Source organism: Lynx rufus, unplaced genomic scaffold (assembly GCF_022079265.1).
Source record: "Lynx rufus isolate CCGP_SWC_20201006 ecotype Redwood Valley unplaced genomic scaffold, mLynRuf1.p SCAF_27, whole genome shotgun sequence".
In the NCBI taxonomy this organism is placed as follows: Eukaryota; Metazoa; Chordata; class Mammalia; order Carnivora; family Felidae; genus Lynx; species Lynx rufus.
In genome coordinates, this window is record NW_025814842.1 from 8620747 (window position 1) to 8646092 (window position 25346).

The following is a 25346-nucleotide window of genomic DNA, read 5'->3' on the forward strand; positions in this document are numbered from 1 at the left end:
GCCAAACATCTGGGCACCAGCAACGATGTCTAGGGCTCTAGGGTTTGGGGATATGGTAAAAAAAAAAAAAAAAAAAAAAAACTTTTTGGAACCAGCCTTAAGAATGAAAAGTTTCCTATAGGAGAGTAAGAGCGAGCGAGATAATTGAACTCATTGATTTCCTTCACGGCCTGTTTGCCCTTTCATTCCCTTCCTGAGGTGCTGTTTGTTGAGGAATGTCTCCAATTGCCAGAAAGACAGTGGGGTGTCTCATATTTCCCCGTCAGCTCTCCTTTCAGCCAGAGCCGAGTTCCGAGGCGAGCCTGCGATATGAATTTTTAATGCAGAACTTTATAGCTTCACTGTTGCAGCCTGGCTGCACTGCTCTCCTGAGCTTTCAGATTTAATGCTCTGATGAACAAGCAAAGACTCAGGGCATTCAGCATCAGTGAGAATTAACCCCCAAACGACCGCACGTGCGCCCTCTAATTTCCCTAAAGGTAAACCTAAAGGAATCGGGAGGGGGGGAAAAAATGAAATGATGTGGTGTTTGGAAACTTCTCAAAATAGCCTGGAGCACTAAAGCAGCCTACTCTCAAACTTTTATTGGCTAGCATATATTTTTACCTTTTCATTTATCTTTTCAACGTTTGTCCTCGCTTTGATGGACTTCTGCGCTCTTCTCGACCCTTAAGAAAGCTGTACGATTTTTAGGATTTACCGAGCAGAAAGATTACTGGACACTCCCATTTTTCCCTGGAAAGCACAAGTGTAGTTAGAAATCCAGAATCCGGGGGCACGTGGGTGGCTCAGTCTGTTAAGTGTCCAACTGTTGATTTCAGCTCTGGTCTTGATCTCAGGGTTGTGAGTTCAAGCGTGTTGGACTCCACTCTGGGCATGAAGCCTACTAAAAAAAAAAAAAAAAAAAGGGGAGGGGAGGGGAGGGGAGGGGAGGGGGGGAGGGAGGGAGGGAGGGAGGAAGGAAGGAAGGAAGGAAGGAAGGAAGGAAGGAAGGAAGGAAGGAAGGAATTAACCATCAATAATGGAAAAAGTACCACTTACATCAAATGGTCAGTTCTGTGTGTAGGCATATGATTGTTTTTTTGTTTTGTTTTGTTTTGTTTGCTGGTAGCTCTGTATATTAGTGAAAGTTTTGAAATTAAGGATTTGTTTTAGAAAACGCTGTCTGTAAAAGTTGCATGAGTTTAAAGAAGTTAGAGAAGGGTGGAGTTTTCAGTAGGTGGTGTCAGAATAATTGGCTAACTATGTAAAAGACAAGAGTCAGAGCTGAGCCCCATCTAGAATCAAGTCTAGATGTTTTGAATATATGAGTGTAAAAAAACGTAAAAACACTAGGAGAAACTTTAGATGGCTACTTACATGATGTGGGGGTGGGAAAAACCTTTCGAAGCATGAGGCCAAAGGTGGAAACCAGGGAAATTCACAGCTTTCTGTGAATTGGTTGATTGATAAACTGACAAAAAATATTTGCATTGTCTATGACAGATATCTATCTATATATAAAGAGTCCTGACGGAGCAATAAGAAAAAGTCGAGAACCCCAGTAGAGAAAGCTCTATGTTTTCAGCTCCATCTCCTTTCCAGACAGTTCTTTCATGGGCATCTCAAATTCAAGTGACCTCACTGTCCGTGACTTCCCTGCAGACAGCTTTTCTTCCCACTTAAGGCAAACAGGGTCCTCCTTTATTCCAGAGACAGAGGGTCCTTCCTGCCTCTTACCATCCCTGCTGTCTAATCCATATTAATTCCACCTCCTTGAGACATTCTGCATCCCTCCCTTTTCACTATAATCATTTGGCTCTTTTCGTCTCTTGGCCCTGTACATTAGTATCTTCCCAATGGATCTCCTTGCTGCCAATTTCTCCCTGGACTAATCCATCCTCCAAGTGTCTGCTGAAAGTATCTTCCTGAAATGTAAGTCTTATCCTGTTAAAATCTGTCCTCCTTAAAATCTTTCCATGGCTCTCTCTTGCCTCTGCTGAAAAATCATGACGTAGTGCGCGAGAGGCTTTGCGAGTCAGCCCGGCCTTCACCGCCTCATTTCATGCCGAATCTGATGATCACTCCCCTCGTAGAATCTCGGGCCTTTCCAGGCTCACCATGCTCTGACATCCCAGCGCATCGTCACCAGCCTTTCTTCAGAAGCAGATCCCTGCCCCTCCACATCCCGTTCCTGTGCCCACACTTACCTGCACCAGCCTCTGCGTGCATGTTAAGAGGGATCTGGTCTCTTCCGTTCCAGGGAGAGGATTCCGAGTGGGAGGGGACCGTGAATTTGGACCCCCCCCCAGAAAACATACATCTTTATTTTCACTAACACCTGACTATGATGTAGCATTTCCTTCCCTTGCAAGTGAGGTCAACAAACCAGAAATAAGAGGGGCGCCTGGGTGGCTCAGTCGGTTAATCGTCCGACTTCGGCTCAGGTCGTGATCTCAGGGTTCGTGAGTTCGAGCCCCACATCAGGCTTTGCACTGACGGTGCAGAGCCCACTTGGGATTCTGTCTCCCTCTCTCTCTCCCTCCCCGACTTGCATTCTCTCTCTCTTAAGGTGAATAGATAAACTTTAAAAAAATTAAAAAAAAAAACAGAATAGGAACCTGTGACTTGGTTGCAAGTGGAAATGATATTTTCCATCACATTACAATTGTTGTTGATCCCTCAAATAGCCCGTGGTTCTTAGAGCCACCACAAGATTCCTTATTTCATGCTTCGATAAAGAACGTTTGTTACTATCTCCTAAATTCGGGTATTGTTTTAAGTACTATAGTAACTGCACTTCAAAATAAGTGTTTTCCTTAGTAAACATACATATTTTTAAAACATTTTTCCAGGAAGAGGTCCATATGCTCTTACTAGACTTTCGGAGGGGACCATGGCACAAGAGAGGGTCAGCGTCCACATGAGACTGGCAGCATCCCGAGGGCCACGACTGGTGCCGCCTAGTGCTTTGCCCTAGAACTTCGCACAGTGCTTGCCACGTTACGTGGGCTTTTAATAACAGTCTGTGTGGCTTTCATCAAACCCACCTCTCCCAGCCACGAAACAGTTGGGGCTGGAGGAGGTATTGTCCGCATCCGTGCAGGCACAGTTCTGATTGTGCCTGACAGACCCTTCCTCTAGGGATGGTGGATGCCTGCCTGCCCCCCTGGGTGTGCACCTCACGTGCCCGGACCCCTGCGGGAAGAAGCAAGGTGGGGGTTAGCTTGCCTCGCACACCATTAGCATAACACGGGGCGTGACTGGAAGTGAGCCACAGTAAGAGAACGTGCATCAGAAAGTCTGCGGCTGATTTTCCTAACGAGGGGAAGGTGTAAACGTATTTTCATCTAAGCTAAAGGACCTTCCTCCTTTCATCAAAATGGAGGCATTACCCCCCTACACGCCCATGTCAGGGGTTATTTTGAACATTGATCTACTCAGTAAGGATCTGCTGGGGTGCCTCCTGTGTGCTTGGCACTTACGGGCACAGGGAGCAGCCTCGGGGCTCAGTCTTTACACTTGCTCCCCGCGTCCCTGCGAGATCCACTGCCCGCCATCACCTTAAGTCCCAGCCACACGCCGATGACCCCCACATTCGTGTTTCCGGCTCAGACCTCTCCCCTCCCCTCCAGGCTTGGCAGCCATCCTTAATAAAGACATCGCAGGCTTCACCCAAAGTCAAACTTCCGATCTTCCCATCAAACCTGGCAAGACAGCCGCCGAAGGGATCCCATCCCGTCACTTTGCAAGTTGGCCATGGCACTGCTCACAGAACCTGGAAAGGGCCTCCCGTCTCTCCAGGAATCAAAGGTGGTGGGTCCTTCCAGACCTGCAGCTCGCCACGCAGGCGGCCTTCTCCCCTCCTGGCAGTCTCTGTCCTCTCGTCCCTTTTCATTTCTCTCCTTCCGGCACTGCCTTTGTTTCCTGACTTGCCGACGGTCTCTCTCCTTGCTAGAATACAGGTTCTCTAGTCCTGTGATCTCATTTGCTACTGTGTCCCCAGTGTCCCAGAACAAGGCCTGCTCGGTCCTCACAGAGGTTTTCGAGTGAATGACAGCAAAGCCTCTGCTCTCCTGGAGGCCATCTCCAAGCAGATTGCCATGTAGTGAAAGTTTGGGTGGGGTCAAGTGCCAAGTGCTGCTGAGAAAATTAAAGCAAGTTAAGGAAGGCGGACGGCAGGGAGAGAGCCTGGCCGGCTTCCACGGATGGCCAGGGAAAGCCGCTTGGTTGCCCATGAAATGTAGAAGCCCGGAGCGGGGGCTCCATTCTGTGTGTGTATCACATCCACCCCGTGTGCTTCACTCGTTACTTGTCTTTTAATGTGGACATTTATGCAGAGATGACTTAAATGGGGGTCCTTCGACCCGGCCCCAACATGAGGCTCATGCTGAAGTGTAGAACTCCCCCAGTACGTTCAGATCAGAAAATACAGGGCAGGTCCAGGTGTCTCCTAGAAGGACAGGAATGTACGGTGGGAGGGAGGAGTGGAACACGTCTGTGCCTTCGACGCCATGTAAGATCGTCGACCTAGCTCTGCCCCAATTCCAGACGCGTTGGAATTCAGTGCCCTGCCCCTCATCACGCAGGTCCTGGACCCCTGACCTTGACTAAGGTTCCTCGGAGGCGTGGTTAAACATGCAGCTTCCTGGGCCGCATCCCGTAGTTCTGACTCAGTGGGTCTGGGATGGGACCCACAGCTCTGCGGCCCTCCCACACACGTGGCATCTGGTGACCACACTCTGGAAAACTCCAAGCCAGTCATTCTGGTTTAATTGTCGTTTTGGGTTTGAGGAAAGAGTTGTCCAAATAACGATAAGGGAACCGTGGTGTCTCCTCCGGAGCCCCTCGTCTGTGCCCAGGGCTCGGGCGCTTCCCTCCCCGGGCCCGCACCGTGTCAGACTCGGGTGTCTGGTCGTCCCATCCGCCGTACCGGACCAGGAGCTCCTTGAGGGCTCCCGTCTGGGTTCTGAGGGTCTGTGACCGTGCCTGGCACCCAGCGAGATGTCCGTCAGCGTTTGGATAATCATGAGCTGATGTTCCCAGGAGGAGCAGACACTTCTCCACATCGTTTCGCGGCCTCGCCCTTAGGATTCTCCTAGTCACAGAGTCCCCTTACTGGAAGGTCTAAAGATGCGTGGAACATTAGCGTAGCGTGAGAGCCAGCACGGGGGAGGGGCACACACGTGGGTGATGGCCACGGCTGGCTCTGTGATGGGCGGTCGGCTCCATGAGGCTCTGCCGTGCCATCTCTGGCAGTCCTTCTCGTTTCTCCCACTGGGGAGTCCCAATGCCAAGTGCAAAAGTAGCAAAGGAGGGCTTTTGTGATTCATAATTCTTAGGACGCACAGCCAGGTGTAGGTTCGAGCCTGGCGGCGGAGTTCCCTCGGCGGCCTGTGACAGCCCCAGGCTCCTCGTGACGCCCGAGCGCTATGAGGGGCTGGTCGGGGCAGGACGTGTTGCAGGCAGCAGAAACTCTTCTGCTTCTGGTCTTCTGGAACGTATGTGCGCTCTGCTTGCTAAGTTAGTCTTCTGTTACTCAACGAACGCAGAAGCCCCTTCTGCACTGCTGTGGGGAGATCGCCAACATACGTAATTAAGTGGAAAACGCAAGGTTCAGAACCTCGCTCTTTTAATGTGCTCTGTGCGCTTGTAAATTCAAACACTGGCTCTAAAGGGGGACCTGGGGGTAGGGAGGGAGGCACTTTTGACCGTACCCTTTTCTGAATTTTGAGCCTCCAGTTGAATGAGAACCTATCTGGTCAGTCCTTCTGTACCCGTCCGGGCCTGCCGCTCAGCAGGCCGGACCCACGTTTAGCCCCATCTCTGTCCAGCTTCGAATCCATCACCAGGATAAACGAAAAAGGACTTTGGAACCCCCTGTGTGAACGTGTGTATCTTTCAAGCAGTTCGTACTTCTCTACCGAAAGCTTAGTTAAACGTGCCCGGCAGACCCTGTGGAGAGGAGGCCCGAGCACGCGCGGCCCAAATCTGGGGGCTCACCCGGTTCTACTTGCCGGTGAACAGCAGGCACTCCGCCGTGGCCTGGGTTCCGTGGCCCGTGCATGGGTCTGCCTCCACGTGAGCTCCCAGGAGTTAACTGGCGTAAAGTGTCCGGTGGTCCCTCTGCCAGGGTTCGGGCAACAGTAGCGGCCGCCATCATTACTAACATGTCTGACTTGCACCGGGCCCATCTCTGTTGTTGGCAGTGAAATAACTAGCCAACTCTTAATCGTAAAAGATAAAACCCGAGACGTGTTTTGTCTCCGCCTAACCAGTTTTCTTCTCGAAAACAGACACTTGGACGCATCTCAGATGTCCACGGCAGCAGGCACGCGCGTACAACCGGACGGGCTCAGGACATTCCACTTGGTGTCTGTCCTTTGTTCCTTTGGCTTGACGTCATTTCCAGTTTCTGTAACACCTCATCTGCCCATCTGTCATTTCGATGGCAAATTTTTATTTTCTTCTCTCGACGCATTAGGGCTTACGTACCCAGGCCCGAGTTGCGAGTATCTCGGTTTGGGGTTTTCACAGTGACTTTTTGTTTAGAAAAACAGCTCCTTAAAATACGTTTCAGAAAGAGAGATCATCAGAGGGAAAGAGATGCCGTTTTACGCTTTCATAGGATGTCGCTCAGCAGAGGAAGGGACCGCTGGCGCGGCTAAGTTTTCTCCCCTCCCCACCCCCAGCCCAAATTTCCGAGGTGTAAGCCCAGAGCTCCAGTCGGGCCCGGGGAACGAACACGACTTGACTCAGACCTCCTGTGCCAAATCCAGAAGATGAGAGGTGGGCTACAGTGATTCCCACCTCCTCCCTGCCCGCTAGGTGGGACCTCGTACGTGTTGAGCTTTCTATGTGGTAGCACGGAAGTCAGCACATTCCCGTCTCCTCGTTGACTCCGTTTCGTTCTATCCCAAGAACATGACTAGAGTGGGAACAGGGGGGTGATTCTACAGGTATTCTGGATTTTAATTACTCACATTTGTAGAGACTTTTACCTAGTAATTGATGTTCTTTTATTTCAGTTGTAGTGATTCCAGTGTCCAGAGGTATTATATCTAGTTTATATGAGATGGGTCCCATCAAGCTTATCGTTAATTGTTTTCAATGTGGTTTCAATAATAGAAAATGGGCTTTCCTTTCTAGACCATTTTCTGAGTATCATTTTATGACTTATTATATCTTCCACCTCTTTGGAATTTGTTCTACAATATGAGGGTGAGATGCGTGTCTGTTTATTGTTCTTCATGTGAATATCCAGTTTATTCAATAGTGTGGACGATCCCTTCACCCAGTATTTAACTCTGGGCAAATCAGGGGTAAATTGCATACGTATCTGGACTCCCGTCTGGAATGGCGTTCTGTTGATCTAACTTTTCATTCTAGTAAGCACCATGCTGTTTGCTAATGTCTCTCTGTTTTCTATTTTGATATCCTGTACACCCAGTTTGCTGTTGGTGGAATTTTTTTGTTCTTTTCTTTCTGTTTTGGTTAGTTTTTGGTTTTTGGTTTAAAAAAACCTTTGGTATTTCGATCGCCTGATTTTTCTGTACACATCTTGTCATTTCACCAAGTTTTCTAAATCAGCTTGGGAGCTGAATTTATGTTTATTTACCTTTAATGCAACTGCAAGTTAAGAAGCGTTGTCATTAACTTTGCCATTAGCGTTTTGTGATTCGATTTTCTACAGGTGGAATTTATACCATGTTATTTTAATTCCCACGTGTTTAATACCTGTATCCCTGCTGTAGATGAGATAGAGGTTTCGTTTTCTGGATGCTTCTTACTGGTACGTGGGAGTTTCATCTTTCGTGTGTGCGTGTCTTTACCAAAAACCACGGGGTTCTGCTGAATTCCTGGGTTATCTCTGCTCATTTACTCAAGTGAATCCCTTAGATTTGCTGAGCAGGTGACTGTGTTACCCACAGATGGGGAATTTGCACCCTTTTGTGAGAACCGGTTCATCTGATCCTCCTGGAGCCTCTTGGTTCCGAGGATCTGTCCTGATCACGCTAGACAATCTCATGACTTCCCCATTTCAACTCAACCGTGACCTGGTTCTCAGACTCCACGTGATAGGAACCCCCGAACTGTGCCATAGGCTCCGAGTGGCGTAGGACAAACTCCAGTAGGATTATGTTCTGTGTACTGTGTCTCTTTCCATTTTTATATTACATATTTTATAGATTTTCCTGCCTCCGGACTTAAGACAAGTGCAAGCTTGTTGTGTTTTATTATTTACTGTGCCTTTTAGTGTGACTTACTTGTCTGGAAAGTTATTTTCTGCATAGCACATTGGCTGCTGTGGTTCAAAACCATACCTGGGCCTTTTAAAGGCATCTCATCAAGGTTCACCTTCTGCCTCCAAGTGGGTTTCTACTGCATTTTGTTAGATTTGGCGTTTTCTTCAAATACGTATTTTACGTTTATAGGTGAACTTGGCCTGGTTCCATTTGCTGATGTGACCCTTCTTTTAACATTTTCCTTTATTGTGGATGCTGGACTTTTCTCCAATCCTTAGTATCTGTCATATACTCTCTGATCTATTTAAGGAATAGGGCCAGGAAGCTTAATTGACTCCTGGAGTGTCCCCAGTCCTCCAGCCCAGCCCCACTCTGTGTCTCCTTTTCTTACTGGAATCTTACGTCAGATGCAGAACCGTAGAGCCCTTCTGAAACCTTTTAAAAAAGAGCATCCATTTTGTTTTTAATGTTTATTTATGCTTGAGAGAGAGAGACAGACAGAGCGTGAGTGGGGGAGGGGCAGAGAGAGAGGGAGACACAGAATCCGAAGCAGGCTCCAGGCTCTGAGCTGTCAGCCCAGGGCCCGACGCGGGGCTCAAACTCACGAACTGTTGAGATCGTGACCTGAGCCAAAGTCGGACACTTGCCTGACTGAGCCACCCAGGTGCCCCAGCATCCATTTGGTTTTGATTCTCTTACCAGACTGTGCGTAATTACGTGACACATCACACATAGCAGCAAGTGACAGCACACTGCATTAACCTTTGCCGCTCCCCCTGCAACGAGGCTCACTCTTTGATGCGGTACTCTTGAGCCTACAGACTCCAGCTGTGAATTCTTCCAAGTTATTTGGATTTTCCAGAGATTACCTGCTATCTTCACAAAGCAGTGCTATGTAGCAGGATTATTGACTGGAAATAAAAATCCTTTTTTTTTTTTAAGTTCATTTATTTTGAGAGAGAAAGACCGTGTGCGCGCACGAGCAGGAGAGGGCAGAGAGGATCCCAAACAGGCTTCCCACTGTCAGCACGGGGCTTGAACCCACAACCAGTGAGATGCAGAGCTCGAACCCACAAACCGTGCGATCATGACCTGAGATCAAGAGTTGGGCACTTAACCGCCTGGGCCTCCCAGGTGCCCCTTTTGAGTCTTCATTGATTAAGGAATCTCTACATCCGACATGGGACTCAAACTCACAGCCCCAAGAGGCACCTGGGTGGCTCAGTTGGGTAAGCGTCCGACTTCAGCTCAGGTCATGATCTCACAGTTTGTGGGTTTGAGCCCCACGTCGGGCTCTGTGCTGAGAGCTCAGTCTAGATCCGCTTCCGATTCTGTGTATCTCTCTTTCTCTCTCTCTTTCTGCCCCTCTCTCTCAAAAATAAATAAACGTTAAAAAAATTAAAAAAAACAAGTTGCGTGCTTCTCAGACCGAGCCAGCCAGGTGCCCCAATAAGAATCCTTTGTTCTCTAGCTCGTGGTAAGTACTTTTCACAGACTTGAAGCATGCCAGGCAGATGCCAATGGGTGACAGACATAGACAGATAGGCTCTTACCATTAACATTGTTTTCACTTTCACTAAACTCAGGGATTTATCATCTGGGTACTCAGGGTCCTTCTCAGAAGGGTTGAACCTGGGGAGCCCCCTACCCTGTCATTTGAAAAGCGACCAAATCCAATTTCCTGTCCGGAATTACAATGGCATTGTACATCAGCGATCACAAGCATAGCTGGGCCGAAAGGCAGCTTTTTGCTGCACATGTCTTCCTGATGGCAGGGCCTCGAGATAACATCAGCTGAGGTTTTCCAACCGTGAGCATGTGAAAGAGGGTTTGGCTTGGCTAATAAGCATCCCTTCCAAAATCAATTCTGTAATAAGACCGGGAAGGTTGTTTGTCTAACGCAAAATTATCATCATACCTACCTCCAAAAAGGATTGCAAGTGGCTTTAACACAACCCACAGAATCACTGAGGCTCTGAGGGTGGACCCTGGGAGTTCAAGGGTAAAGCTCTATGGGGAAGATACTTTTAAGGCTCGGATTTGAATAAAAAGGCTCGACTATTCAGTAACCCGACGTGACTAAGACATTCCATACATAGGGTTTTTAAAGAGTTCCGTATTACTGTGACTGATGTACTGTTTGCTTGGCTACGAGGGAAAACTTTATGTTGCAATTAACCTTTCTATTTTTTTCCCCCGCGTCTAAGTATTGTGAACTTCCTTTGTGGTATTTTAGTGATTAGACAGGATGGAGGGTGTTCTTAAAGATTCATGGCCAAGTCCGATGATGTCAGAATGAAGGGAAGGGACGGTCTTCATGGGGCCAGCAAGTCTGGCCCCGTCTGAATTGTTTGTCTAACACTTCACAAGGAGAATAGGAACCGCTGAATTATTCATTTTCAAGTTGCCCTAAAAAAGGCACTTACGCTGCCGAAATGCAGACTTTTGGTGCCAGCGAGAGGAAGAGGAAGGATGCAGTCTTTCCTGAGTGTGCTGCGGCCTCGAGTTTCACTTCCCAGCCCCGCAGGGCGCAGGGCGGAGGCAACCACCAGCTGGCTGGAGTGCGGGCCACTCGAGGGGGAGGGGGTTGGGGACAAACACCGGAGGGGCCTCCGCAGCCTCCAGTGGAGCTGAGTGTTGGATTTGCTGGGGAAAGACCAGGGGGCCAAGAAGGTTTGCAAGGAGGCCCGGGCCTGAGATGGGCCTGGGGAAGTTGCCTCGGCCTTGGGCTTCGAGGTGAGGAGGGGGAGGGAGCCGAGAGTAAGAACCGGGGTGCAACTGGAGATCCTTTTTATTCTTAGTTTTAGCTTCTCTGCCACCAAGCCTTCTCTTAGCGTTTCCTACCAAGTAGTACTTAGGGGAGAGGAGGGGTCACTAGGATCCGTTACACTGAGGAATGAAAGCAGGGCTCTTGCCCTAGGCCGGCCGCTCACCGGCCAGCTCCTCTGTCACTCCTCCACCCTGGGCCTCAGTTTCCCCACCTGGGAAGTACGAGCAGTTTTCTCCTGTAGGCCTGTGGTTCCCGCTGGCCGCGCATGCCCTGTACGCGGAGACGGGGGAAGCAGGGGCGGTGGCAGGAATCCGATGATTCTCTGGAGCGGTCCCTCGCTTGGCCAGCACCTGTCGGCGGTAGGCAGGGCACCTGCAGGTCAAGTAAACAGGGAAAGAGAAACAAAATCTGCAGGGCGGTTCTAGAAGAGCCAGGCTCAAATGGGGGAAGCGGTGCTCCAGCTGCTGGAAAGTTGCGCTGGCAGATTCCACGCTGAATAGTGCAGAAGACGTTTAAAATGTGTATGTGAAAAGTGACGTAACAGCGGGCCCTCCCCAAACATTTTTTTAAAAGTCTGAAAGCAAACAGGCAGCAACCTGGGTCCTCAGTGCTGCCGGGATGGTCTCTGCCAAAGGGCCCTCGTACTGATGGTGCCGCTCCTGGGGGGCAGGGGCGCTCAGTGAGCTGTGAGGGGTGCGTGGGACGGGGGCGTCCCCCCCCAGAATTCGTTGTCCTCCCGTTCTCTGTTCTCAGCAGTCTTTTTTCTGTATCAAAGACAAATACTCATATGTGACGTTTCAATCATGTTTCTCTTACGGAGTTCGTTCCTCCCCTTTGCTGAGGGAGTCCGTTGAGATTCTGGGAGGTTAACTGACTTCCCCAAAGTCTGCAAAGCGCCGAGTCTGGGCAGAGCCAGACTTCCAGCACAGAGGCCCGCCCCCCCCCTCCCCTGCTGTGAGTTGCTTTCTTTACTTATACTTTTTATTGGGGAGGGGGGCATTCCTTTTTATGTTAAATTTCCCACACACAGTAGAGGACAGGACCCCGAGGTTCCTGTCGTGTAGTTGTGGCCACCCCGTTCATGGCCGCCTGTCTCGACTGCCTCCTTCCACCCCAGTTTTATCTTGAGGCTCTTCCAGAATCCTTTCCCTTCACTTCTAACTGTTGTAGCATATATACGTCACATAAAGACTCCTTTTGTGTGTGTGTGTGTGTGTGTGTGTGTGTGTGTGTGTGTGTGGTTTTTTTAAGATTTTATATATTTTTTAAGTAACCTCTTCTCCCAACACGGGGCTCGAACTCACGACCAAGAGTTGCACACTCCGCCCACTGAGCCAGCAAGACGCCCCTAGACTCTTCTTTAATGTAACCACAATACTATCACTGGATCAAAAGCTAATTTCTTAATGTCATCAATACTTAAATCTCCAGTTGCGCCCAATCCTAGATGGTTTGATTTTTTTTAATTTGTTGGACCCAGGATTCAAGTAAAATCCAGATGTTGGAATTGGTTGGTACACCTTTAAGCCTCGTTCATTTTCCAGATCCCCCTTCATCCCTTTTCCTCTTCCCTGCAATCTACCTGCGGAAAAAAAACTGGCTCATTTGTCCTGAAGAGTTTTCCCACGGTCCGGATTTTGCCAGCAGCATCCCCGGGTATAGCCGAGCGTGTTCTTCTGTCCTCTGTAATTCCTCTCAGTGTGTAGTTGAACCTGGAGGCTTGGTCAGATTCAGACTGGAAATTGTTGGCAAAAGCCGCTTCATGGGTCGGCTTGAGTACCTTGTAATGTTCTCAGGTACTGAAAATCGGCTGAGCGGGAAAGATCCTGTTTTTCACGCACGACAATGAGCCTGGGTATGTGCGTGGTCTTGGTGGTTTCCGAGCCCTTTTCCGCTCCAACAGAGCTCTTACTTTATCCTCATTCCAGCTTCTTTGAGAAAGGCCGTATTATTCCTGCTGAGCAGATGGCTGTCAAGCTCAAAAGTCTGCCCAAGGTCAAACAGCTAAAACGGCAGCGGGGAAGAATTCGAGCCTGTTTGCTCTCCCGGCCACACTCCTGGGCTTCTCCAGACCACAGTTTCCCCCATTTTACCTCCAGTACCTCCATCCCACTTGGGACCCCCGGGCCCTTGATTTGAGGAGAGAAGAGGATGTTCCTATCCACCCTGCTTCCGGCTGCTCTGAGGGCAACAGTGTTTCAACTCGAGAGAAATGACAAGAGGCATCCAAAGTTTAATCCCGACACTTATCCCAAGAGGCTTTGGATGGTCTCGGTAGCAAAAGCAGAATGAATTGTGCAATCGCATAACCTAATTCTCGGCTACAGCTGTCCCACGTCCCTGCCCAGAGATGACTGAAGCCTGAGTGACAGTCACAGGCTGTTTCTGATCACACCGAGGGTCATACACACTGGCGAGTGACCGGCCTGCCAGAGCTGTCCTTGTCGGTTTGGCAAACCTTGTGCAGACCACTTCGTGGGTCAGCTAGAACCAGGTTAACCTAAAGGAGGGTTTTATTTAAATCATTTCATGAAACCGAGTCCGCCAAAGAATGGGGCAAGAAGGGAAATTTTCCTCCCGTTTGGGATCGACAGGAGGAGTCTAACTGAAATTGATTTTGTTACTTGTTGTATCGTTTAAATTTAAATAGAATGGTCAGGAAAAAAACAAACCAATTGTGGTTAATTTCCGTGTAGGCAGAGGTGATGGTCTGGCCGTTTCACTGCCTCGACACGATTTCATTTCCAATAAGACTAAAAACCACTGTTTCCGGAAGGTTTGACCTGGAGGTTAAGCGCTGCGGCCATCTCTCTGCTCAGGCCCTTGATTTGACTGGGGAGGGATGGGTCCGCTCTGGAGTGACACGTTTGATCAGAGGCTTGGAAGGGAGCCAAGTGGCTTCTCCCCTGCCCTCCGATTCTGCCAGAGCAGAGATAGCTTAACGCCAGTGGAACATGAAAGATCGGTCTGGTCACACACAAGAGGGTTGTCCAGAAAACCTCTCCCCAGAGAACACTCTCCTCCTCTCCACTTGCCCTCCCAGTCAGTGTCTGCTGAGTCCCGATTTATGCCCAGCTCTGTGCCAGGCACACAGATACGCTGGGAGCCAGGACGACTGGCCCTGCCTTGGGGAACTCCCGGGCTAGTAGAAAAAGGAAGCCTAACTCTGGGTCTTTGCATATTTTTTTTCTCCAAGGAGATTGTTGTCCCTTTTTTCAAAGGCTACGCAAAGTGCCAAGAACTTAAGTCTGCAAAAGCAACTTACAGACTCTTTCCTTAAGAGTCATATTTACATGGGGCGCCTGGGCGGCTCAGTCGGTTAAGTGTCTGACTTCGGCTCAGGTCATGATCTCATAGTTCATGAGTTCAAGCCCCACATCGGGCTCTGTGCTGACAGCTCAGAGCCTGGAGCCTGCTTCCGATTCTGTGTGTCCCTCTCTCTCTGCCCCTCCTCCACTCACGCTCTGTCTCTCAAAAAATAAGTAAACGTTAAAAAAAAATAGTAAGTCATATTTACAGTTTGATAAAATACCCCTACACCCTCTGCTCTTTTTTGTTTTGCTTTGAGAGAGAGAGAGCTCGAGTCAGGGAGAGGGGCAGAGGGAAACAGAGAGAGAATCCTAAGCAGGCCCCACACTCAGCTCGGAACCCAACGTGGAGCTGGAACTCACGACCCTGGGGTCATGACCCGAGCAGCAATCTAGAGTCAGACACTCAACCGACTGAGCCACCCGGGCGCCCCAACCGTCTGTTCTTTAAAATACCAGCCTACTGGCTGCTGCCTGTCAAGTGCCAAGAGGACTTCACGTAACACACAGATGTCATCGTTAATTTGCATGTTGAGTCAACCGATGTTTTAGTGTGCACCTGCTGTGTTCGCTGAGATTATAGCGGTGAATAAATAAGTGATCAATATATGAATAAGATACTTTGAGGCCAGAATGAGTGCGATAAAAATAAGGCGAAGGGACAGTGGGGAGTGGGGCTGCTGGGAGGCCTTTCGGAGGACAGCCACTAGAGCTGAGACCTGGGTGGTGACTGCAGCCATCCATCAGGACCTCAGCAAAGGGGACAGCTGTAGGGACAAGCATAGTCCCAAGGAACAGGACTGAAGAAGCCATGAAATGTTAGTTAAATGAGCTACAGAAGGAAATTTACATGGGATGCGTGTTGCTGGCAGGTTTCTCTGCAAGAAGGATGAACCCCAGCAAGTCTCTTGGGTTGGAAGACTTGATTGTTTGAAACGTGGGAAATGGGGAAAAGGAGCCCAGGTGTTTATGGGAGGCAGGTCTGCAATCGGCTCTGTTCCCTGCAGGGTCAGGGCCCCTGAGGGGATGAGGGGCCTCTGGCCCAAAAGACAGACCTCATTGGGCCTCATTTGGACCTCATTGGGAGGGAACAAGCCAAAAAGAAGCTCCTGGAATCCATGGTGCCAACCAAGGCTGACTGGTGGCCAGCAGACTAGATTTGACCACAAACTGCCATGGGAATGCAGTGGAGGGAAGGGCTAGTCTGGGCAAAAGAGGCCACGGACCTCATGGGAGAGGAAGGGCTGGACAGGCCCTCCCTGAGAGATGGTGGCCGGGGTACTGCCACCTGGGGGTAGTGGGCGGCGGGTACAGGCACCCCAGGGCTCGTGTGCCCAACGACGGCATGCAGGCCGTACAAAGGGAATTTGGTTTGGGTTTTTTAAGAGCAGCGGCATCAGGGCACCTGGCTGGCTCAGTCGGTAGAGCATGTGACCCTTGATCTCAGGGTCACGAGTTCGAGCCCCACGGTTGGGTGTAGAAATTACTTGAAAACAAAATCTTTAAAAAAAAAAAACCAGCAATACCATCAAATCTGTTATGACTTCACTTTGGCAAAGATAAGATAAAAGAAACTGCAAGCAAAGCTCCTACGTAAGTATTTATGAAAAAAACACTGAATAAAATATCAGCACGTAGAAATCAGGAACACATAACCATGTGATACACCACAAACAGGGGCAAATAACTGTCAGTATAATTTACCATTTTAGCAAGTCAGAGGAGAAAACCCACTTAATTCACTTCATAAATGCTTAAAAGGCACTTAATGAAATCAATATCTGTCTTTTATTAAAAAGTCTTAACAAAATAGGAACAGTTGGATATTTCATTAACAAAATAAAAACACATATATTTAAGGTCCACAGTGAGCAACGCGCTTAACGGTGGAACATTCGATGCATCACCCTCAAAGCCAGACACCAGGCGGGGGTCCCCACCGCCGCCTCGCTATGTCACGTGGTTCCGGAAGCACAGGCCACCGCCACCATCCGAGGGAACGAAGAGAGATAAAAGGGCAGGAGGAGACCGTCCTGTCACATGCACGTGAGGGGCAGGACACCCCGAAAGCCCAAGAGAGCAACCAGAAAGCCGTTCACGAAGTTGAACCGGCATCTACCGTGTCATGAGCCTTTTCTCTGGCTGGAAGGCTGTTCCGCCCTCTGCCCCACCGTTCTGTGCCCGCAGACACCTCTTTATCCTCCGGGATGTAGACCAGATGGCCCCTCACCCGTGAGACTGTCCCTCCTCCTGTCTGCAGAGGAGACACGGTCCCTCGGCGGGCTATTACTGTACCAAGTTACACCCCAAATCATTGGGGTCTCTTCATGTCCCTGCATCCCCCTCCCCAGCTGAGTAGGCAGTGACAGGGTCCTAGTGGGTGCATATTTCTGAGTTCGTAGGACGGGCAGGGTGTGTCCTGTGCACTAGCAGTTAAGGCAGACGCCATTAGGCACTGTGCACTCGGCACGGGGACATTCGTGTCCCTCTCCGACGGGGCACGTAGAACGTGCTCAGTAGGCGTTATTGAGTGGAGATCCCCCACACTTGAGTCCGAGCGAGTGGTGCCCGTCCCGGAGGAGGGCACGGTGCCGCCTTCTCTGGGCACAGCCTTGCCCCGGCTTGTCACACGATCCTCTGCAGACCAGCCTTTCCTCTTGGCGGCATCAGGTGCCTGTGCCGTGCACAGGTCCTCAGCTGTGTGCCCGCGCAGGGGCAGGGAGAGACCTTTCCTGAGAAATTCTGCCCCCAATTTAGGGAATTCCAGACCACGGCCAGGAAGCCTTCTTCTGCACCTGGCCCTCTAGCCACCTCTTTTTCCCTTTCCTGCGTGTTATTTCTGAACCCAGGCCGGTGAGCCCCACTCCTGTATCTCTGCCTCCTGCGCTAAGAGAGCCTGGCCTGGGTGACCAGTGACTGACCACCTTCCTGACAGCAGAGGCCAGCACATGCAGCGTCCGGGTGGAGGGGGAGAGCCACCTTATTAAACATCCTACAGCTTTTTAGAGTTGCATTTGCGGGGCACCTGGGTGGCTCGGCCGGGTGGGCACCCAACTCTTGATTTCGGCTCAGGTCATGATCCCGCGTTTCATGCGATCGAGCCCCGAGTCGGGCTCTGCACTGACCACACGGAGCCTGCTGGAGATTCTCTGTCTCTCCCTCTCTCTCTCTGCCTCTCTCCTGCCTGCACTCGTACTCTCTCTCTCAAAAAATGAAAATGTGTTTTTAATTTTTAAAGCAGGGAGAATTAATCTTTAGATACTTCTTCTGGTGTCCAAGAATTTTACAGTCTAGTGTTGAGACTACTGGCTCTTGACTTGGGTCCAAGAAGACATACTGATCTGAAGGTTGCCCTGGACGCTTTTCCAACTGCCCTGTAGATACGCTTTGTTTTAACAGCTCCCAATGTGGTTGTGATTCTTTGCTGTTGAAATCTGTGCCAACCTTGCCCTGATGCCATCCCTTAGCGCTTGGGGAGGCTAAGTACGAAAGTAAATACGGAATTTCTAGTGTGGGTATAGTTTGTCTTCCGTCACTCACCGCATCCCTTCAAGTTCCTCATAAAAGTTGTGTGCTAGCCCAGAGAGGACCCTGAAATGATCTGTGGGGAATGGATTGGACGAACTGCACATTCTAGGCCGAGCGCAAATTATCTGCTTTGTGAAGTCAGAGCAGAGCATAACGCAGTACAGGTTAGTAGATCAGTGAAAGCTGTTTTGTCAGCTCGTAAAAAGGTGAGAGAACCAAATTTTTATAATAAATAGTTTTGCTGGGCAGACAGTACGTGCGGCTATTATGGACTTCGGAGAAAATAAATGATTTTAGGCTAATGTCAGGTTCCAGACCCTGACGTGGTCGGTGAGCCTTCAGAATGAAAAGGACAAGAAACCTCTGGAATATCGTTGACACTCGTGCCGTGAAAGCACATGCCATTTTGCTCATTACTGTGCTTTTCAGATAACATTTCTACTTGTGGTATGAACCCCTGGGCGTTTTCCTAATACTTCCTGCTGAGGGCACTGTGTCCGGTAGGATTAATTTTGTTGGGGGCTGGGGGCAGCCATTGGGAGGGGAGTAGACTTGTAGGCTCAGCAGCAGATGTGTCCTCAGACGACACCAGCACACGCATCCGAGAGCCGGCCATCTTGGTCCTTGTCTACAAATGCCGATGGCTACCCTTTCTGTCTTCAGAAGCCCTGACCACACATCAGTAGCCAACTAGTTGTGTCTTCTTTGACCTCTTAAGAGGTATGCCCCTTGGAAAAGCCAATCAGGAGCCTACAGACTTGTAAAACAAGAATCCGAACCTTTCCTCACCCCCGGCATCCCTGGTTCCTTCCATTGTCTCCTCCTGTGGTTTCGGGTCCATTCTGTGAATGGGAACCTGTAGCAGCCAGGCCCCACTGTCATCAGGATACCTGGTATTGAATAGCCACCACCCCCCTCCCTACTTGTTACCAGCAGAATTCAGTGTTGTGATTATCATTTGAAAGCTTTGGAAATCTGAGAGCTGCTCACAGAATGAAAGGTAAGTGAGGTAGTTGTTATCAGGTTCAATATTTTGGTCCATTTAGCGGTTGCTTAGTAACCGAGGTGAAACTGACCAGAAGATGGAAAAAGTTGAAATTCATTTCCAGGGATTGCCGCAGCCTGCCAAGAAGGCACCTTCCTGTTTCAATGTGACTAATCTTTCTAGAAGTGACTTGAAATCTTTTGGAGATGATGCACTATTTCCTGGATGTTAGGTATACTAACGAATATCCAAAACTATTCGCTTTCTGAGAAGAAATCCAGAGAGTCTGCGTTTGTGAGGAGGTTGTCAAGTTCCACCCACGTCCCCTAAACCAGGCAGGATCTGGGTGCCACTTCCCAGCCCCCACGGGTGCCAGCCTTACCCATCCCTGCCTGTAGGTAAAGCCAGGCCCCTGGGAACCCCTCTGTTCTCTAGCTCCAGTGTGTATCCGACCCTGAACCGGCCCCTTGGCCACTGGCAGCGGCCAGGTTTCTCACCTGAGGAATGGCTGAACACAGGCGACAGTGGCCCAGTGACCCCCCCCCCCAGGCAGCCACATGTCTACCCCGTGTCTCCAGACCCCCAGGACTGGGGAACTGCACCCAGGGGGACCACCGCTCCTCTTCATACGGCTTCCCTCTGAGAATTAAAGTGGAAGCCCTGGCCAGAGACTTCTCCCAGTGGAAGGGAGTTACCAGTGAGGGCTCTGGGGGCCTGGAGTCATCCCCTCCCTACACACACGGCAAAAATGCGTTGAACCCCCACCATGCACCTTTCTGCTCCAATTCACCTTGAGAGACACACAGCAAAGCCCGCCCTCTCTCCTCCCTCCACCTTCCCTGCCAGATAAAGAGTAGCTGGTCCTCCGGGGGTAAACAGCCCCAGAGGAAAACACCCCTCTGGAAGACCAACCCCCAACCCAACAGTGTATCCGCCGTGTGAAGCAAAAGCAAGGAGTGATCGAAAACCTCATGAACTGGCAACGCCGAGTATGAAGAACAGAATAAGCAAACTAAGGAGCAAATGAGAAATGTTCCAGGGTGGGTGCAGCCACACTTGGGTCAGACCAAAGAACCGACCGGAAGGCAGCAGGAAAGGCTAGAGAGACGGCAGGTGCAAAGCAAAGGTTGCGGGACGTGGAGACACGGAAGGAGATGTGGGTGCGTGGGAGACCCAGCAGGAGAATTTGGGGAAAACCCTCAGCGGCACGGGCTCAGGACCTGGGCTTCCTCCACCCAGGCCATTCCCCAACCTGATCTGTCCAAGGGAGAAGTGAGGCATGGTCGCCAGCATAGCTGGTCTGGGTACCCAGCGGCCACGCGTGTCCGTTCTTCTCCCATGCCTGTGCAGCACCCACAAAGTATGCAGGAGCCGTGTCCACGTGTGCCCGTCCTATAGTCCCCGGCCAGGGCCAGATGCTGGCAGCTGTCGGGAAATGGTTGCAGAAGGAGCGAGGGAATGAATGAGCCATGCCCATAGCCGGGGAGATCTGCCGTGCATACCTGAATTTCCTAAGTACATGATGAATAACCGTCTGATTTAAGTTCCAACCTGTGTTTAAAAGTTGGGATTTGCCTGGGGCGCCTGGGTGGCTCAGTCACTTAAACGTCCAACTTGGGCTCAGGTCATGATTTGTGAGTTCAAGCTCCTCGTCGGGCTCTGTGCTGACAGCTCAGAGCCTGGAGCCTGCTTCCGATTCTGTGTCTCCCTCTCTCTCTCTGCCCCTCCCCCTGCTCATGCTCTCTCTGATGCGCGCGCTCTCTCTCTCTCTCTCTCTCTCTCTCTCTCTCTCTCTCAAAAATAAACATTAAAAAAAGTGTTTTTAAAAAAGTTGGGATTTGCCTTGGGAAAAGTTCGCTATTTCATCTTGAACCCAGTGAACTTTGCACATCATCGGCAGGTGGTCAGGATGGCACCTGTCAGTACTGACTGTCAGGCAGTTATGTTTAAGACCCTCAACACTTACATTGGTTTCTTTACCCTCTGTAGTCAGCAGACTCTCTTTTCTATGGCCCTGCCATTTTTCCTTGAGGTCTCGGCGGTTTCCAGTTGAGATGATGCGCTGAGATGTTTCGTAATTTAAGCCACCCCGGCCCGCCCCCTCGTACCCAGCACTTGGCTGCAGGGGCCCCGAGACACTGTCTTCTTCACAGAGCCACCCTAAAAATAGCTTTGTGTCTCTAAGCCATTTTATGAGTTGCTTAGGACTTTTTTTTTTTTTTTTTCCAGACCGATCTGAAAGCAGGATACTATTTCAAACAGGTTTATAAAGAGCGTTGAACCCGATCACAAGGCATCGGTTACCCCATTCAGGCGGCTAGGCGCTGATACAGTTGCCTCAAATCAGTGTTCCTTCCACTGCAGTCTGGAAAAGCCTCCGGGCCAGAGGGAGCCCAGATGCAGCAAACAGCAAAAACCAGGGCCCGAGGACAGTTTGGCTAACTCCTCGTATTAGGGGTGGGTGGTTAGGGCCAGACGGGCAGGCTTCAGGGACAGAAGAACCCTCTCGGAGCTGGGCCCGTTACGGGTGCCCTGAGCTGCCCCAGGGAGTAGCCAGGCCTGAGGCCAAGCCCTGTGAAGCTCCAGGGAGGAGAGTGAAGGAGACCCCGCTCCCAGTGCGTGGGGACCTCACCTCTAACCTGTAAACTCAAAGCCCTGCCACTCCCCTGAGATGGAGCAGCTAGGAGGGGTTGGGAAGTGCTGGGGGTGGGGGCAGAAGCAGATGAGGGTCCCAGGAGCAGAGGGCAAGCCAGGGAGACAGCACGGGCTCACTGCGGGCCCACGAGTGGCGTTTGCCGTCGGAACGCGGGGCCCTGGGCTGGTGGGTGGGCCGGGGCAGGTGGTGGGCACAGCCTCATGGCAGGACCTGGTATAGAGAGCACGGAGCAGGAGACTGGGGCCGGTAGGCGACAGAGGGTTCCGGCCCACATGGGGCGTGGAGTCAGGGGTCCCCCGCCGGAGCGGGCCCTGAACCCCAACGAGGGTTCCCTTTTCTCCTGGAAGGACACATCTTAACCTATCTTTTCCTGGCTCTGTCTCCCTGACGAGATTGGGAGCCCCACCCCCACCCACGAACAGGGCGGCCTTCCCCACAACTCAAGCACACCTCCTCCCGATGGGCAGGTCCACACAACCCCTCGCTTCCCCAGCGCCAGGGACTCTGGCCTGTGTGACGGCGGGTCATTGTGCCCAGCTGGGAGCCGTGGTCACCCTGAGCCCGCCCGTTGCCAACTAACAGCGGTCTCTCTCTCTCACCTTTCCAGGGCCGACGAAATTGAAATGATCATGACGGACCTTGAAAGAGCAAACCAGGTAGGATGCTTCACGGCCTCGGACTTAAAGTCACCACAGCATAGCCATTTCTGTCATCTTGTAAGACATTTCTCTCTGAGTTAGCAGGCCAGTTACTCTTGTATTTTTTTACATAACAACTGTCCATGTCGACGCTTCTTCTGATGCCCTGAGAAGTGCTTTCCTGGGCAAAGTGTTTGGTGTGGTCCCAGCGCCCCAGACTCCGTGCTGAGAATCCACTTCAGGGTGGCCGCTGCTGGTCCTTTTTCTTAACCAATCCCTCAAACATCCGTCTCGGCTCCCATGGCGGCCGTCATGCCCCAGACTTTGTCGCAGTGACTCGCACCGTAAAGAGGTCTCTACCTCTGCCTTTGGATGCACAGCCCCCTCCCGCCTGGTATTTAAGTCGTCACAGATGCTTTGGGGAAAGTACCCAGCACCGTGTCGGGAAAGGAACACCACACAGTACGGGGGGGGGGGGGGGGCTCTAAACCCTCAGCTGCCTGGAAAGACTTGGGCCACCCTGCAGAACCCCTGACTTCCCCCCGGGGACTCCACAGAGCAGTAAAACATTCCACATTCACAAATGATGCTGCTGCTTTGGAGAGAAGGGCTCTCCTGTTTATTTCCTTTATGAGCGAGGAGACGCGCCCAGAGCTGGGATGGATCTCAGCCCCAGGAAGCCACAGGCTGCGGCCTCTCCCCACGCAGTTCACAGCGGGGTAGCCACACCGAGAGCACAGGAGAGCTTAGTGGTTTGCCTCGGGTGGCCTGGGCAGGTGCAGCCCCCCATAGGATGAAAACCCTCCCCAGATCTGCGGTCCCCGCATTCCACCTCGCGACAGTTCCACAGGCCAGCGGCCTCCTGGCGGCTGGCACTGCTGGCCCGCAGCTTGGCACGTGCTCAGGAAAGCGTGTCCTTGTCCATCCTGTCCAGTAAAAACACCCCGGAATCTGACTGGAATACGGAAGTCCGTTCATGCATGGGAGCAATCCGGGGATTTGTGGATGCCCTTTATTCTGGAAGGAAACTGTGCGGGTTCGGCGTTGCGCACTCAGACTCACCGCTGAGGATCCTGGGCCTGGGCCATAGAAGGCACGCAATAGAGAGGCACGGAATGAGTCACCCGAGCTAGAATCTTCGTGCGTTAGTTCTCCTGATCCTAGTAGTAACTTCTTCTGTGCCTGGCTCTGTTCTGAGCACTTCACTTGAACGGAGTCGCTGAACCCTCACGGTAGCCCGCCGGGGTCAGTGCTGTTACGACTCCCATCTTACAGACAAGGAAACTGAGGTCACGGCTGCTCAGGCACAGAGCCAGGGGTAGGGCCCGTGCTCCTCACCGCCACACCCAGAGCCAGGGACGAGGGACCAGGCGTTCACTTGGCCTTTCCTGCAGACCGTCCCAGCTCCCAACGCACCCGCCCCCACAACTCCTTGCTGTGAGGCGCTGTTTCTGCTTCACCTCACGAAGGCGCTTGAGCATTTGTTTACCTTTATTTGCTGAACGAATTTGCTTTGGCCCCTTTGCTTTTACACAGCACGGCTCAACTTTGCAGCGACCTTAACTCGGGAGTAGTTGCTAGAGAGAGTTGACCTTCTCCGCGAGACAGTTGCCATTTGCACATCTCAGATTTGTTCCCGGGCCCATCTTGGGCGTGCCTGTCGTTTCGATGGCACTTTAGGGTAGGCTCCAGTTTGTTAAACAGAGAGCCTCGTCCTGGGGGTATCGAGCCTGGCTGTCTCGTACCGTCTCCGAGGCAGCCCCCAGGAACTGAAGAAGTTTGGCGGGGTCGGTGCACTTGAAAGTGCCGAGGGCCACCTGGAGGGATCTCAGTCCTGGGAGACACGAGGCAGGACTGTGGAGAAACGGGGCAACTCCAGAGTGACACTTGGTTCAGGTCTGGGAGTCTGGTATTTGCTGGCCATGTAGCCTCGGGCAAGTCTCTTAACTGCTTATATCTCTTTAAAAAAAGAAAAGGAAAAAAGCGAGATGAGCTCTGCAAACTAAGATGCGAGATGAAAAGCTTGTGGAGACTGGTCACACAACAACGTGAAAGTTCTTAACACTGCTGAAGCATACGCTTAAAAATTGGTTAAGATGGTGTATTTTATTTGTATTTTACCACCATTAAAATTTTTAATGTTTAAACCTTTTTTAATAACGTGAGAAAGAAGGGGAGGGAACGAGAACTGGTGGTTCTCTGCACGAGTGTTTTGAAGGTTAGAGGTTAAAACGCCCAAGTAAGAAGTAGGTCCATAGATCGACGTTAGCTTCCACAGTTGCCAAAGTAGCACTGATTTGACGGGAGAATTACAAAGTCCCGCGCTAGGGAAATACCAGCATGGTGGGCACGGGAGAAGTATAGGGGAGTTCCGAGCGACAACTAAGGGTGAGCTGTAGCCTGATGATGTGGCTGCCAAGAGGCTGCATTAATAGAGATAGAGTTTCTAGAATGAAGGAGGTAGAGTCTCTGCATCGGTCTCCAGCAGTCCGGCCATGCCCAGGGAATTCCCATATATCCTGGAAACCACACTGTGAGGAAAAGTGTGCCTGGAACGCATGGCCACGGCCAAGCTCGGAGGCTTGGAGGCCAAGCTCGGAGGCTCCCTCGGAGGGAACCTACTCCAACGTGGAGAAGCCCTCTCTCAGTCCTGGCTCTCCAGAGGTGCCCGGAGCTGCCTGCCACCAGAGCTGTGAAGGCAGATGCGGGCCAGCCCTCACTGAGGGTGTGAGGTGCGGGAGCAGACACAGAGGAACAGAAGGAGGGATCGCGCTCGACGACTTGACGGGTTGACAAGGAGAAAAATTCCCCAGGTGGCCACGAGGAAGACGGTGTTACAGGTGGCACCGAAGGGCGCGGCGAGCTCTGCGGGTTCCAGGCCATTCCATAAGGCTAGGACGAGGGGGTGCTGGGTGGGAGAGTGGGCCCCCAGGAGGGGGTCTAGATCCAGGTTCGGGGGAGGGGCTCTGTCGGAGAACGGCGGAGAATCACCGGGAGCGAGGCGTCAGAATTACGTTCTAGAAGGATCACCCTGGCGAAACATCAGAGAACGGATGGGAGCAGAGAGAACGGAAGCCAGGGGAGCCGTGAGCAGCTGTCGTGATACATCCGGGCCGCGATGACTCGGGCCTGAGCTGAGGTGGTCCCAGCGGAGAGGAGGCGGCGGGGCTGGAGGAGGGGCCGCCGGAGCCACGCGCCCGTGCAGGCGCAGCCAGACATCTGGTTCGGCCGCCTTT

General features: G+C 51.3%; 1 protein-coding gene across 12 annotated transcripts in view; it reads left to right on the top strand.

Moving 5' to 3' along the window:
- Positions 1-25346, top strand: part of CUX1 (cut like homeobox 1) — a 368307-nt gene that overhangs the window by 238374 nt on the left and 104587 nt on the right. For all 12 annotated transcript variants that reach the window (XR_006964038.1, XM_047089156.1, XM_047089160.1 and 9 more), the window contains one exon: positions 22080-22128. Coding sequence is in view for 11 of the 12 variants with exons in the window: in XM_047089156.1 (XP_046945112.1) it covers positions 22080-22128 (49 nt within the window). In the remaining variant the exon portion in view is untranslated. The remainder of the gene's footprint in view (positions 1-22079; positions 22129-25346) is intronic.